We start from the raw sequence: 14,509 nt of genomic DNA on the forward strand, positions 1-14,509 counted from the left end.
CCAGTGTATATAGCCAGCCAGCCCCTGCCCCAGTGTATATAGCCAGCCAGCCCCTGCCCCAGTGTATATAGCCAGCCAGCCCCTGCCCCAGTGTATATAGCCAGCCAGCCCCTGCCCCAGTGTATATAGCCTGCCAGCCCCTGCCCCAGTGTATATAGCCTGCCAGCCCCTGCCCCAGTGTATATAGCCTGCCAGCCCCTGCCCCAGTGTATATAGCCTGCCAGCCCCTGCCCCAGTGTATATAGCCTGCCAGCCCCTGCCCCAGTGTATATAGCCTGCCAGCCCCTGCCCCAGTGTATATAGCCTGCCAGCCCCTGCCCCAGTGTATATAGCCTGCCAGCCCCTGCCCCAGTGTATATAGCCTGCCAGCCCCTGCCCCAGTGTATATAGCCTGCCAGCCCCTGCCCCAGTGTATATAGCCTGCCAGCCCCTGCCCCAGTGTATATAGCCTGCCAGACCCTGCCCCAGTGTATATAGCCTGCCAGACCCTGCCCCAGTGTATATAGCCTGCCAGACCCTGCCCCAGTGTATATAGCCTGCCAGACCCTGCCCCAGTGTATATTGCCTGCCAGACCCTGCCCCAGTGTATATTGCCTGCCAGACCCTGCCCCAGTGTATATTGCCTGCCAGACCCTGCCCCAGTGTATATTGCCTGCCAGACCCTGCCCCAGTGTATATTGCCTGCCAGACCCTGCCCCAGTGTATATTGCCTGCCAGACCCTGCCCCAGTGTATATTGCCTGCCAGACCCTGCCCCAGTGTATATTGCCTGCCAGACCCTGCCCCAGTGTATATTGCCTGCCAGACCCTGCCCCAGTGTATATTGCCTGCCAGACCCTGCCCCAGTGTATATTGCCTGCCAGACCCTGCCCCAGTGTATATTGCCTGCCAGACCCTGCCCCAGTGTATATTGCCTGCCAGACCCTGCCCCAGTGTATATAGCCTGCCAGACCCTGCCCCAGTGTATATAGCCTGCCAGACCCTGCCCCAGTGTATATAGCCTGCCAGACCCTGCCCCAGTGTATATAGCCTGCCAGACCCTGCCCCAGTGTATATAGCCTGCCAGACCCTGCCCCAGTGTATATAGCCTGCCAGACCCTGCCCCAGTGTATATAGCCTGCCAGACCCTGCCCCAGTGTATATAGCCTGCCAGACCCTGCCCCAGTGTATATAGCCTGCCAGACCCTGCCCCAGTGTATATAGCCTGCCAGACCCTGCCCCAGTGTATATAGCCTGCCAGACCCTGCCCCAGTGTATATAGCCTGCCAGACCCTGCCCCAGTGTATATAGCCTGCCAGACCCTGCCCCAGTGTATATAGCCTGCCAGACCCTGCCCCAGTGTATATAGCCTGCCAGACCCTGCCCCAGTGTATATAGCCTGCCAGACCCTGCCCCAGTGTATATAGCCTGCCAGACCCTGCCCCAGTGTATATTGCCTGCCAGACCCTGCCCCAGTGTATATTGCCTGCCAGACCCTGCCCCAGTGTATATTGCCTGCCAGACCCTGCCCCAGTGTATATTGCCTGCCAGACCCTGCCCCAGTGTATATTGCCTGCCAGACCCTGCCCCAGTGTATATTGCCTGCCAGACCCTGCCCCAGTGTATATAGCCTGCCAGACCCTGCCCCAGTGTATATAGCCTGCCAGACCCTGCCCCAGTGTATATAGCCTGCCAGACCCTGCCCCAGTGTATATAGCCTGCCAGACCCTGCCCCAGTGTATATTGCCTGCCAGACCCTGCCCCAGTGTATATTGCCTGCCAGACCCTGCCCCAGTGTATATTGCCAGCCAGACCCTGCCCCAGTGTATATAGCCAGCCAGACCCTGCCCCAGTGTATATAGCCAGCCAGCCCCTGCCCCAGTGTATATAGCCAGCCAGCCCCTGCCCCAGTGTATATAGCCTGCCAGACCCTGCCCCAGTGTATATAGCCTGCCAGACCCTGCCCCAGTGTATATAGCCTGCCAGACCCTGCCCCAGTGTATATAGCCTGCCAGACCCTGCCCCAGTGTATATAGCCTGCCAGACCCTGCCCCAGTGTATATAGCCTGCCAGACCCTGCCCCAGTGTATATAGCCTGCCAGACCCTGCCCCAGTGTATATAGCCTGCCAGACCCTGCCCCAGTGTATATAGCCTGCCAGACCCTGCCCCAGTGTATATAGCCTGCCAGACCCTGCCCCAGTGTATATAGCCTGCCAGACCCTGCCCCAGTGTATATAGCCTGCCAGACCCTGCCCCAGTGTATATAGCCTGCCAGACCCTGCCCCAGTGTATATAGCCTGCCAGACCCTGCCCCAGTGTATATAGCCTGCCAGACCCTGCCCCAGTGTATATAGCCTGCCAGACCCTGCCCCAGTGTATATTGCCTGCCAGACCCTGCCCCAGTGTATATTGCCTGCCAGACCCTGCCCCAGTGTATATAGCCTGCCAGACCCTGCCCCAGTGTATATAGCCAGCCAGCCCCTGCCCCAGTGTATATAGCCAGCCAGCCCCTGCCCCAGTGTATATAGCCTGCCAGACCCTGCCCCAGTGTATATAGCCTGCCAGACCCTGCCCCAGTGTATATAGCCTGCCAGACCCTGCCCCAGTGTATATAGCCTGCCAGACCCTGCCCCAGTGTATATAGCCTGCCAGACCCTGCCCCAGTGTATATAGCCTGCCAGACCCTGCCCCAGTGTATATAGCCTGCCAGACCCTGCCCCAGTGTATATAGCCTGCTGCCGCTGCCGGACAGATCGCACAGAAGATATACAGGGGTCGCCGGAAAGGTGAGTTTAGATATATTTATTTTTTGACTTGAGTATAAGCCGAGTTTGGGTTTTCCAGCACATTTTTTGTGCTGAAAAACTAGGCTTATACTCGAGTATATAAGGTACATAAGCATTTATAGGGTACCAAAAATTCAGCATTTTTCAAATCTCTTGAAAATCCGAGAAGTTGTTACTAAAACTTGAAACCTTCTCACATCCTTAAAAAATGGAAGCGTAAAACAAATTATAGAAATAAAAGTAAGACCAATGGCAAAAAGTTTCTAAAAAAAAATAAAATAAAAAATAGTATGACTTTTTGTCGAAAAGAACATTTGAAACTTGAAAAATTGTTATTTTTTTCTAAATTTTTTTAAAATTTCAGGCGGTCCCTCTCTGCCCACTGTGACCTCTGGTGAAGCTCTCTGGATGCTTTACTTAAGTCCCAGGCTGCAATGATCACCTGTGTCTGTAATAAATCTTTATTGATAGTTCTTGGTCCAATAACAGCAAATAAATTTTTTTGCCCAGATCTACAAATATAAAATATACAATTTCGACTTGCATACAAATTCAACTTAAGGACAAAGCTATGGAATCTGTCTTGACAGTAATATGGGGACTGGCTGTATTGAATTTTAACCCTCTCCCCCCCACCCAAAAAAAAAAAAAAGATCACCGAAATGATACTACTAACATAAACTACAATGTCTCACGAGAAAATCTCCAAATAACAGGGATATCTTAAAGGGAATCTGTAACCAGGGACCTCATTTTCACTAAAGACATCTTGTAAAAGCCCATCATACCTGCAGTGCAAATATGTCTTTCTGGCTTTTATAAGCATTTCCATTACAATATAATTGTGTGTTATAACTTGCCTTGCACCCTGACAAAATCCTGGGGTATTCAGAGTTTTGTCAGAAAAAAGAAAACAAGAAAATGGGGTGCTCCAATTTTTAGACCATAGAGACAGCTTGCTCAAAGTTTGGTCCAAATAAATAAAAATGTTTTACAATAAAAACAAATTGTAAAAGGTTTTCTTAAAATCTATGCATTTCAACGTCAGAAACATGATCTCTTTATCAGGCTTATCAAGATAAAAACAGGCACTGTTTTTATCTTGATAAGCTTGATAAAGAGGTCGTAAAATAATATAAATTAAAATTTAGTTGGACCAAACTTTGAGCGAGCTGTCTCTATGGTCTGAAAAATTGGAAGCATGGCTACATGTGGAGCGCCCCATTTTCTCAGGGTTTTTTTCCGGACAAAACGCTGAATTACCAACAGACCCCAGAATGTTGTGAGGAGAAGAGCAGACCCGGCCGACAAGGACATAACTACATCAGGTGAGTGGACATGCACACATCCACATTTGTTTCTTTATATTACAGTGTAACCCTATGAGTGCTTCACCCCCTTCTCTTTCCTCTTTTCCTTTAAGCAAAATCAGCGGTTATGCTTTGGTTTGGATGCATTTCAAAACAAAACATGTGACCTGTCTGTGCGGCAGACTGGCCCATCTTTGTGCTCCTGTACAGCTCCTCCCTCCCCCACTGATGTCAGCTCACCAGGCTGTGAGCTCTGTGAAGGAGCAGGAGGAAGGAGCTGTACAGGAACACAAAGGTGGGGGCTAAGCTTTGTGGAGTAACACAGACAACTCACATGTTTTTTGAAATGCATCTAAACCAAAACCCATCTCCTGTGACTACCCCAGGAATTTGTCAGGGTGCATGGTAAGTTATAAAACACAATTATATTGTAATGCAAATGCTTATAAAAGGCAGAAAGGCATATTTGCACTGAAGTTGTGATGGGCTTCTGCAAACCGTCTTTAGTGAAAATGAGGTCCATGGTGAAAGGTTCCCTTTAAAGTTTTGAAAAGTTATTACCACAGGAAGAGACACTGGTCAAATATTTTAAAAAAGTACTGAGCCTTAACTTAAAAAAAATTCTCCGTCCTTAAGGGGTTAAAGAAAACTCACCTTTACAGCCGTTTGCTTGGTCAGAAGTACTTTTAAATATATTACTATCATTTGCTTTTGAAATGGTTGTAGAATCTAGAAGATAAATAAAAATCAATAAAACAATGATTTAAATATAATATGGAATCTTTTTCTTCTGTACAATAAACACATAGAAACAGCCGAGGGCGGGAAATGTATTGGTCAAACAACCCCAGTAGTATACAGCCTGCCAGCCCCCAGAAGAATACAGCCAGCCCCCATGTAGTATACAGCCAGCCCCCATGTAGTATACAGCCAGCCCCCATGTAGTATACAGCCAGCCCCCATGTAGTATACAGCCAGCCCCCATGTAGTATACAGCCAGCCCCCATGTAGTATACAGCCAGCCCCCATGTAGTATACAGCCAGCCCCCATGTAGTATACAGCCAGCCCCTAGTAGTATACAGCCAGCCCCTAGTAGTATACAGCCTGCCCCTAGTAGTATACAGCCTGCCCCTAGTAGTATACAGCCTGCCCCTAGTAGTATACAGCCTGCCCCTAGTAGTATACAGCCTGCCCCTAGTAGTATACAGCCTGCCCCTAGTAGTATACAGCCTGCCCCTAGTAGTATACAGCCTGCCCCTAGTAGTATACAGCCTGCCCCTAGTAAAAGAGTAGAAAAACCAGCGCTTCAGGAAACAGTTGTAGTATAAAGATGAAAAGTTTCTTTTATTCGTTCCTCTTTAAAAACATATCACGGCAGTGTGCACATACAAGGATACACGGGGTAAATCCAACGTGTTTCGCTCAGATGAGCTTAGTCATGGATACATCTACAAGAAGTTCTTACCTCTATTTAAACCTCGCGCTGCTCTATGGCGTGTGACGTCACGACCACGCCCCCGAATCACATGACGAGCACTGAGCGTGACAGTCACGTGATCGGATCACATGATCGGGACAGTCACGCCCCCCAACAAGATAACAGCGTGGTAAGTTAAAAACATAATCACAATGATTAAAGCCAACCTGAAAAAGGGTGGTAAAGGAGATGGGGGTCAGACCGTCTCCTCTTTTTTGTGAAGTGTTATGTTGTTTGTCTTTCAAAAGTGTGGACCTTTGTATGTTGCTTAGTCTTTTTTTTAGCAGAGGACAGGATCTTAGGTCTGTACCTTCTCTCTAACAGCCTATGTTCCCAATCCCATAAATGTTGGTAAAATATGGTATCCGTAGAGCTGTTTCTACGGATACGGATCAATTCCCCGAAAGGGATGTTGTCCACGACGTGCTTAGGGTGGCACGACGTGGACAACAGAATAGTGTTCCCTGATACCGGTTTGCGAAAAGGGGATATTGTGACCATGTCCTTTTTTGCTTCCAAAGTGACATCCAAGAAATCTATACATAAGCCCCCAAAGAAATGTGTAAATTTTAAATTCATCTCATTTGAGTTGAGGTAGGAGACAAAATTCTCAAATTCTAATGGAGTATCATTCCAAATCCACAACAGGTCGTCTATATAGCGGCCAAACCACTCTATAGACGACCTGTGTGGATTGTTGTCACAAAAAATATACTGTTTCTCCCATTGTATCATGTAGATGATACTAGCCTGCCCCTAGTAGTATACAGCCTGCCCCTAGTAGTATACAGCCTGCCCCTAGTAGTATACAGCCTGCCCCTAGTAGTATACAGCCTGCCCCTAGTAGTATACAGCCTGCCCCTAGTAGTATACAGCCTGCCCTCACGGCCCTTAAAAAAAATAAACTTAAATACTCACCCTCCGATGTCAGCGCGGCTCCCCGATGTCAGCGCATCCCGTCTTCTTTCTTCTCCGCGGCTCCTCTTCACTATTCCGGCATGGACGTGCCCATGTTTTCTTCTAGCAGGCGCATACTATGACGCGGCCGCTGCTGAAGTCATAGTATGCGCAGCCACGAAGAAAACATGGCCGCGTCGATGACAGAAGAAAGAAGAGAGAAGAGGAGCCACGGAGAAGAAAGAAGACGGGACGCACTGACATCGGGAACATCGGTAAGCCGTGCTTACATCGGGGAGCCGCGCTGACATCGGAGGATGAGTATTTAAGTTTATTTTTTTAAGTGGGTAATTTTTTTTTTGCTAATAGACTCGTGTATAAGCCAAGGGGAAGTTTTTCAGCACATTTTTTGTGCTGAAAAACTCAGCTTATACACGAGTATATACGGTATTAAAAATCACTTTGAACAAATACTAGTAGCAATGAAAATATTTATTCTCCGTTAAAGGAAACCTGTAATCAGGATTTCACATTTCAATCTAAAGACAGGTTCCAGTAGTCTGTTTAACAACTTGGCAATCAGCGTCCGATATATTGGACGCAGCTCTGATGTCGGTTCAGCTCAAGATCTGAGCCGAACCGGCATCGGGAAACACAGGGTGCCGTCTATAACTGATAGCCAACACATCAGATGATTGCTTGTTCATGTCCCATAATGGAAATTGTCAAAAAGTTAAAAAAAAAAAATGTTATTTAATTAAAAAAACAACGTAATAAATCAATAAAAATGCCCATAATCCCCATAACATATAAAGAGACATGTGTGGTATCCCCGTAATCGTACTGACCCATAGAATAAAGATAACATGATTATTAGTCTAAAAAATCCAGTACAGAATTGATGCTTTTCTACTCCTGCCCTCAAAAAAATATACCAAAATTTTCAACAATGGGGCATACCAACCCCAAAATGGAAAAAGCATCTCATCCCGCAAATAAAATGCCATGTGCACATGGCCCCAATAACAAAAATCTGAAAATTGTATAGCCTACAAAAGGGGCCAATGAGGAAACTAAAATCCTGGCAGCTGAAGGGCGCTCCTTCCCTTCTGTGCCTCGCTGTACGCCCATAAAACAAATAACGGCCACATGTGGGGGGTCTCTGCACTCAGGAGAAATCGCATAACAAATTGTAAGATGAGTTTTCTCTTTTTATCTTTTGGAAATGTGTAAATTTTAGGGCTAAATGAACGTATAACCGACACAAATTGACCATTCTAAATTTCACCTCCATTTTGAAGTAAATACTATGAAGGTTAACAATCTTCTTAAAAGCGGTTTCTAATAGTTTGAGGGGTGCAGATATGAAAATGGGTTAGTTTTATAGGGGGGGGGGTTGATGTTAAATATGTAAAATTTCATTCAAAACAGTATTTAGTCCCAAAATAGTCAATTCTGAAAATTAGGAAAAGCGATATTCGATTTGTAAGCCGTGTGACATCAAAATAAATTATCCAGACATTTCAAAAATGATGAAAATGTAAAGTAAAGATTAATAAATCTCCCCCAATCTTTTTATAAATTGTCAAGTAACATAGGGTAGTAACATTTAGAAATTACTTCCGGTAACGCTATCTAACACTGCGGCAAGGTACAGTGTATTCATGAGGGGGTGGTACGAGGTGCTGCCTTTTCCCAGACCGCCCCGCACGCTCCATAGGCCGGCAGTGACTGCCGCGCGTCACCGCCTCTAACTACGCCCCAACCCCGCCTCCTCATGAATCACGTCGGATAGCTTTTGTGAGCTGCAGTGTTAGATAGCATTACCGGAGGTCTTCATATATCTGGCGCCTTCTGCACTGATCTGGCTTACGTCATTTGTTATATTGATGTACGTTGGTAACTCTGTAAAACACTGTTCTAGTAGCATGGTATACCCCTTACAAACCAAACTATGGATCAAAGAAAATAGCATTATTTCTGAAAAAATCAAGATATTATATTATAATTGAAACCTGCTTGTTGAAGAATACTCTCTGCTGGAGAGGTAATTTTCAATTTCTCGGTTTCCTGATTTTCATCATCATGTATAGATTGGGCTTCCTAAAGAAAACAAGTGCAATACAGTAGGTAAAAGGTTCATAAAACACACTATATTCTCCCAAATTCACTCCATAGATTTAGACAGAATGACATCTTTTCAAGTTTCCTAGTATATTGTACTAAACATAAGTAATAAATGCAATTTAAAAATAAGTTTGCCACTAGTAGTACATTTGGTCCTGCAGAAAATATGTATAGTAAAAAAGTTTTGGTTTTTGATGGGTAAAACAAAAAAAGGGATGGGAATGGGTTAAGCGATTGGAAGCCAAGAAAGCATTTAAAGGAAACCTACTGTCACAGATCTACCTAATAAGAGCTGCCAAAATGTGAGGTGGTCGTAACAGAGGAAGCTATCTTCACAAAAGGAACATTTTTTAATAGCATCCAATTGAAGAAATGTTTATACACGGGAGATTAATGAAACAGAATGTGAATGCCCAGACAAGAATACCCCTTTAAGTCTCCCCAAATATTTAAAACTTTGTTTAGCTGTTCTGTGGATTAACTTATGAACCACAAATTACATGGTGCTATTTAGGTAACCATATGTAGCCATTAGCAGCAGTGAAGAGATGCGTTTTAAATCTATTTGTGTGCCTGCACTGAGCTAGGGATCGGGAACCCCTGACCCAACAAAAGTATATGTAAAATAAATACCTAAACTGCATTTGTGCTTTGCAATATATGACCGATTATACCATCTATTGTGTAGAATATTCACTCTGCCACTACTCAACCACTGAAGTACAACAATAACAATAGAAGGAACATTAATAGTCCAAATTAATATTACTCCAACAACATTAATAGTTCAATACATTAATAGTTGACTGTAGAAAAAAAACAGGGAAACAATACCGACATATGCAGTGAAACGGTGTAAAGCTAAAAAATACAATTCCCGAGATTACAGAGTAAAAGCTGGACAATATAGAAACGTCTATTAAATATAGATTGCTGTTTTAGGGGGGCATGGCCTGGCTTTGGAGTAGCTCATACACATGCTGCAATAGCTCCTGCCTTCACCTGGGCTTATCCGTGTACATCCGACATCACCAGCAGCCATCTGTGACACCTTATGACCCCAAGAAGAGGAAGGTGGCCAGGACTCCTCTGACCCCAGGAAGTCACCACTCAACAAGGGGTATCGGCTGTTGCATCACAGGCCGTGCCATGGCCAGCTTCATGCTAGCAGATCCAAAAATGGCAGCGCCCCATTCCCTGCAAAGGGCTTCCGCACTGCAGCCGACTTAGGCGGATCCAGATCCTGTTCACCCTGGAAGAGAGGGTGGAACCTGAAGTAGTAGCAGACCTCATAGCTCTGGGATCCTAACTTGGTGGGACCATGGCGATCAGAGGGCTCCCTTTCAAGATTAATGCCAGCAGTGGAATACTTCCCGCACTAGCCCATGGGATTGACTCAAGAGAACAGTATGCCATGCCACAGACTGTTTACACAGCAGCGCCCTCTGACTTGGCAACAGGCAAGCAGACTGTGTCCCCCAGGGAGCACAGTGAGTTGGCCAATAACAGTGGGGGAATAGCCAGAATAAAGACAGCTTCTGCTGTAGCTCACAGGGAAGGCCTCTGATACTGGGACCATTGGAGTATAACATTAACTTGGGGCAGCAGCCTTCACTGGGGCGAGAGACACCATATCCTGAGCACAACTGGCTACTGATATAACTCTGAAGATGTCCCACCCAGCATTGGCCACTCAGGGAACCACTACATGACGCCAGACTTACCGTGGGTTCTCACAGACATCAAGGCAAACAAGTAGCATGGAGGGTTCTCTGCTGATCATGTGAGAATCAGACAACAACTGGCCGCAGGCCCCTCCTATCAATGCACTACAGAGCCTGATCCCCCCCTCTTTTCCCCCAGGAAGAGACCTAACGCAGGCAATGCTCAGATCAACACTGGGGGCTTGACCTGGCCAGTTGCAGTAATTCACACCAGGGGATCTGTACGCTCAGTCTAGACCACAGGGTCTCGAGCACTGTATAATTCCCCAGGGCTCTGGGACACTTCAGTCTATGAAAAAAGGGGGTTCCTCCGGCTCTGGGCTGTGACAAGTGGGGACAACTCGTGGCAGTACCACCACCTGCCATGCCACCCTTCACTGATACAGACCCAACAGCGACATCCTATCATAATGACCCAGATCACCTGCCAATGGTACAAGGCCCTTGGCATACACGGACATCCTCAGTGGCATCTATGCAGGGAATTATGCAAAGCCCCCAGGGGTCACAATCACCAGCTTTGCAGTCTAAAGGAGAACCATGGCATACTTCTCATCCTGTGGCATCTTAAGCCAAGGGACCTTTCGGCAAGATCAAAGACGGCGTCTGTGCACTGGCAGGATCGGGTACCAGAAAGAGAAAGGAGGAAAATACAGCGCTTGCGCAGATGAGACCTATGTACATAATTTGTGTAAAAACTATAGTGGCTTTCCAACAACCTAAAAATAAACTTGAGTAGTTGCCCTTTTTCTGCCAAAAGAAGACCCCTTAAAAAAAAAAATAATAATGTTTTAACACAAATTCCAAAAGTGACAACGTAAAGTGATCATGTGCCTGATATTGCAAACCACGTGTCGAAAGAAAAAATGCTACTCCTTGAAGGCCTAAATCATGATGGATGCTGCTGTAGGGGGCTTCTACATCAAGTGATGCCAGGAGGACATTAGGGGAGATCTCTATGTCCTGTAGACAGGATATAGTGTTTTTGGTGTCTCTAAGGAAAGATGGAAGACTTTCAACAAATGGTGCCAAGATCTTATTAATATTCACACTGGCATTTTGGGTCAGATTGTCATTCCCCGAGACTATAGGTCTCCCTGGCATCGGTGTGCGTTTTTTGTGCACTTTCGGCAGCGCATAGAAAGTAGCAATGGTTGGTGCTGGGTTAAACATGATTAAGTATTCATCTTTGGATATAAATCCTTCATTAAGGGCTCCATCCAAGAGCGATTTCAGTTCACTCAAGAAGGATACAGTGGGATTTCTTTCTAAACTGACATAAGTGTCCTAATCATCCAAGAGTCTCCTGGCCATCTCAATATAGTCTTTCTTATCCTGTATTACAATATTACCGCCTTTATCTGAAGGCTTGATTACTATCGGAATTATTCGTAAGTTCAATCAGTGCCAGTTGCTCATTAGCAGTTAAGTTAGAAGCAATCCTTGTTTTGGAAGGTTTTATCTGTTTAATCTCTGCTGTGACCAGTTTAACCCCTTAACGCCGTAGCTCTACGGCGCAGAGGTATAAGGAGTGTATGAAGAGGGCTCACGGGCTGAGTCCTCTTCATACAAAGGTGGGGGGTTTTGCATATTGCAGAAAACCCCCACCGCTAATAACCGTGGTCGGTGCTTGCACCGATCGCGGCTATTAACCCCTCCGTTGCTGGCGGCAAAGAAAAAACTGGCCCGCGCGCCGCCATCTTTGTTACGATCGCCGCGCCCCCGAACGTCATCGGGGAGGCGGCGATCGGTTGCCATGGTAGCCTCGGGTCTTCGTTTGACCCGAGGATATATGGTTTCTGCATATCCATTACAATGAGCCTTTGATCAATATATACCTGTCAACAACAAAATATCAAAAGCTATGTATATGGTCACTCTAACAAATGTGGGCGCCCCTTGTCTTGATTGTTTCATCCCCGTAACTGTGCCACATACGACTCTCATGGAAACAACACTTATCACCAGCTGACATACAGGCTAAATTCCATGCTACTCTAAGCTTTCCAACATCCGGGGTCAGATCACAGATCTTAATCCATCCACTTTTGTCGAGCATAATGACAACTGCATTATGGACACTCAACTGCCAGGAGGGGTCAGTAGTCAAGGAGTTTGCAAGAGCAAGGTTTCTGATACTGTTAAAAATTCCCCTGCAGGGAAGAGCCGCAGGCTAAACTGTTTTATTCCCAAATTTGATTAATTAATGAACACCTCACTTGCCACTTTCATGGCTAGGGTTTTTAGTTCTCTCTCTCTCCAGATACTACCTATGGGCTTCAGAGGCACATATAACCGTCATTCCCAAGCCAAAACCCACTTTTGCCCTCCAGTTATCATCTCATATAGATGTTAAATATTGATATTAAGTTGTATTCCAAGATTCTGGCAGACTGTAAGGCTCCCCATATGCCATCTGTGGTCTGCAATGACCAGGCGGGTTGTGAAGCAAGATACAATCTTAATAAGGCTACTTTCTGATGTACCTAAGCTGGGGACATCGTGCCATCTTTTCCCTGTTTATTGTCCTTCGATGCAGAGAAGACGTTTAAAAGGGGCCATTGGGGTTTTATGTCGGCGCTGCAACAAATTCGGATCGGCCTCTCTATTCTGGTTTCTGCCCAATGGCCCAGGTAGGTGTTAACGGTTCCTTTACGAACCCCTTTTCTGCTCCTTATCCAAATTGTTGTAAGTTATTGTAATGGAACACCTTGCTAAAGCTATTCACAATATTCCAAACATCAAATGATATTCAGGTTGCCAGACATACATATAAAACTGTATTATTTGCAGATGATCTGCTTCTATGGGTCTCGAAACCTTGCATATCGTTTCCCTCCGTTATCCAAGAATTCAAGCGGTACAGCCACTTCAGTAACTTTAAAATAAATTATGGAAAATCTGAAGCTCTTAAAATTTCACCTCCCTTCCTCTGAAGTGCTACAAATGCAGGAACACTTCCTTTTTCAGTGGAAGGCCACGGTCTTAATACCAAACGAACCTTTCGGAGTTGTACTCCCTAAACTACAAACTTTTGTTAGAAATAAACTTTGAAGGAGATAGCCTCCTAACAAAAAACGCATCCATCATGGCTTGTGCGTATCAATATCCTCAAAACGGATATATTGCCACATTTTCTATATATTTTCCAGGGAGTTCCTATTCTGCCCCATCCTCTATATCCTTTCACTCAGCACAGCAATGCTGTGTTTCGTATGGGGCACATCTAAGCCTCATATAGGCTGCAAATTCTTGATCCACCCTAAACTTGCAGGGGGGCTGTGGCCGCTGGACTGGAAAGCATACCACAAGGCATCACCATTATTCCATTTCGTGGTTTGTCATTATCATGCCTCCTCTAGGCAACGGGTGGCTGTGGAGCAGAACTGCTCTCAGACTCAGTTAAAGCAATTGCCTTGGTTGCCACCATGAGCAACTCTAGCAGATTCATTTACTACATGATTCCTACGAGACTCAATTTGGCGGAGTCTGCTTCAACGCAGGTTCTTATCGAGAGCTTGCCCCAATATTTTGCAATCCTGATTTCCCATCGGCACTGTCCAGACCCATTCCAAGGATATAAGGCATGTGATGACCCCCGAGTAGATGAGGTACTTGTTGGGGCACTGCTGGTGTAGTGCGGGGAACCCACCAGGACAGAAGCCACATTTCCTGATTGGAACACTCACAATTGAAATTATTCCTTAGAACATAGTTGTCAGAAGTATCGTTCAAATCGTCACTCACAACATTTGAGGGTATGTTCCGATCTGCTGCTCCCTTGAAGCATGTGATTTCAAATATCTATTCCTTTTTGGTTCAGGAGTCCGACACCTCGGCCTTGCCCATCACGGCAGAACGTGAAAGGTGTTCTAGACACCAGAATTACACCGGAAGATAAGATTTTGTATATGCAAACACTCTCTTGAGCATGTTCTGCCCAGGAGTGGAACTGTAAGGTCCTATTGTGGTGGTACCCAGTCCCATCCCTGTTACATAAAAATCTATCAGTCCGATCCAGAAAGCTGTAAACATTGTGAGGGCTCCCAAAGCGACATGCTGCATATATGGTGGAGTTACCCCAAGCTCTGATGCTTCTGGGACCATGTTTTCAAAGCATATCACTCAGTTATGGGTTCGCCAGCAGATAGAGCCCGGGAAAATAGATAATAATGCCACTTCAAGAGAGTTATTGGTCTTCAAAAACA

The 14,509-nt window shown here is 45.7% G+C and overlaps 1 protein-coding gene across 12 annotated transcripts in view; it reads right to left on the reverse strand.

The window, feature by feature from the left end:
- The window catches only part of LOC140133136 (uncharacterized), a 254,866-nt gene that overhangs the window by 77,508 nt on the left and 162,849 nt on the right, over positions 1-14,509 (reverse strand). For 11 of the 12 annotated variants that reach the window (XM_072152850.1, XM_072152859.1, XM_072152858.1 and 8 more), the window contains 2 exons: positions 8,466-8,553; positions 4,730-4,804 (listed from right to left, as the gene is read on the reverse strand). In XM_072152850.1, coding sequence (XP_072008951.1) covers positions 4,730-4,804; positions 8,466-8,553 — 163 coding nt within the window. The remainder of the gene's footprint in view (positions 1-4,729; positions 4,805-8,465; positions 8,554-14,509) is intronic. The other variant, XM_072152851.1, reaches the window with a different exon arrangement.

Source organism: Engystomops pustulosus, chromosome 5 (assembly GCF_040894005.1).
Source record: "Engystomops pustulosus chromosome 5, aEngPut4.maternal, whole genome shotgun sequence".
Taxonomy (NCBI): domain Eukaryota; kingdom Metazoa; phylum Chordata; class Amphibia; order Anura; family Leptodactylidae; genus Engystomops; species Engystomops pustulosus.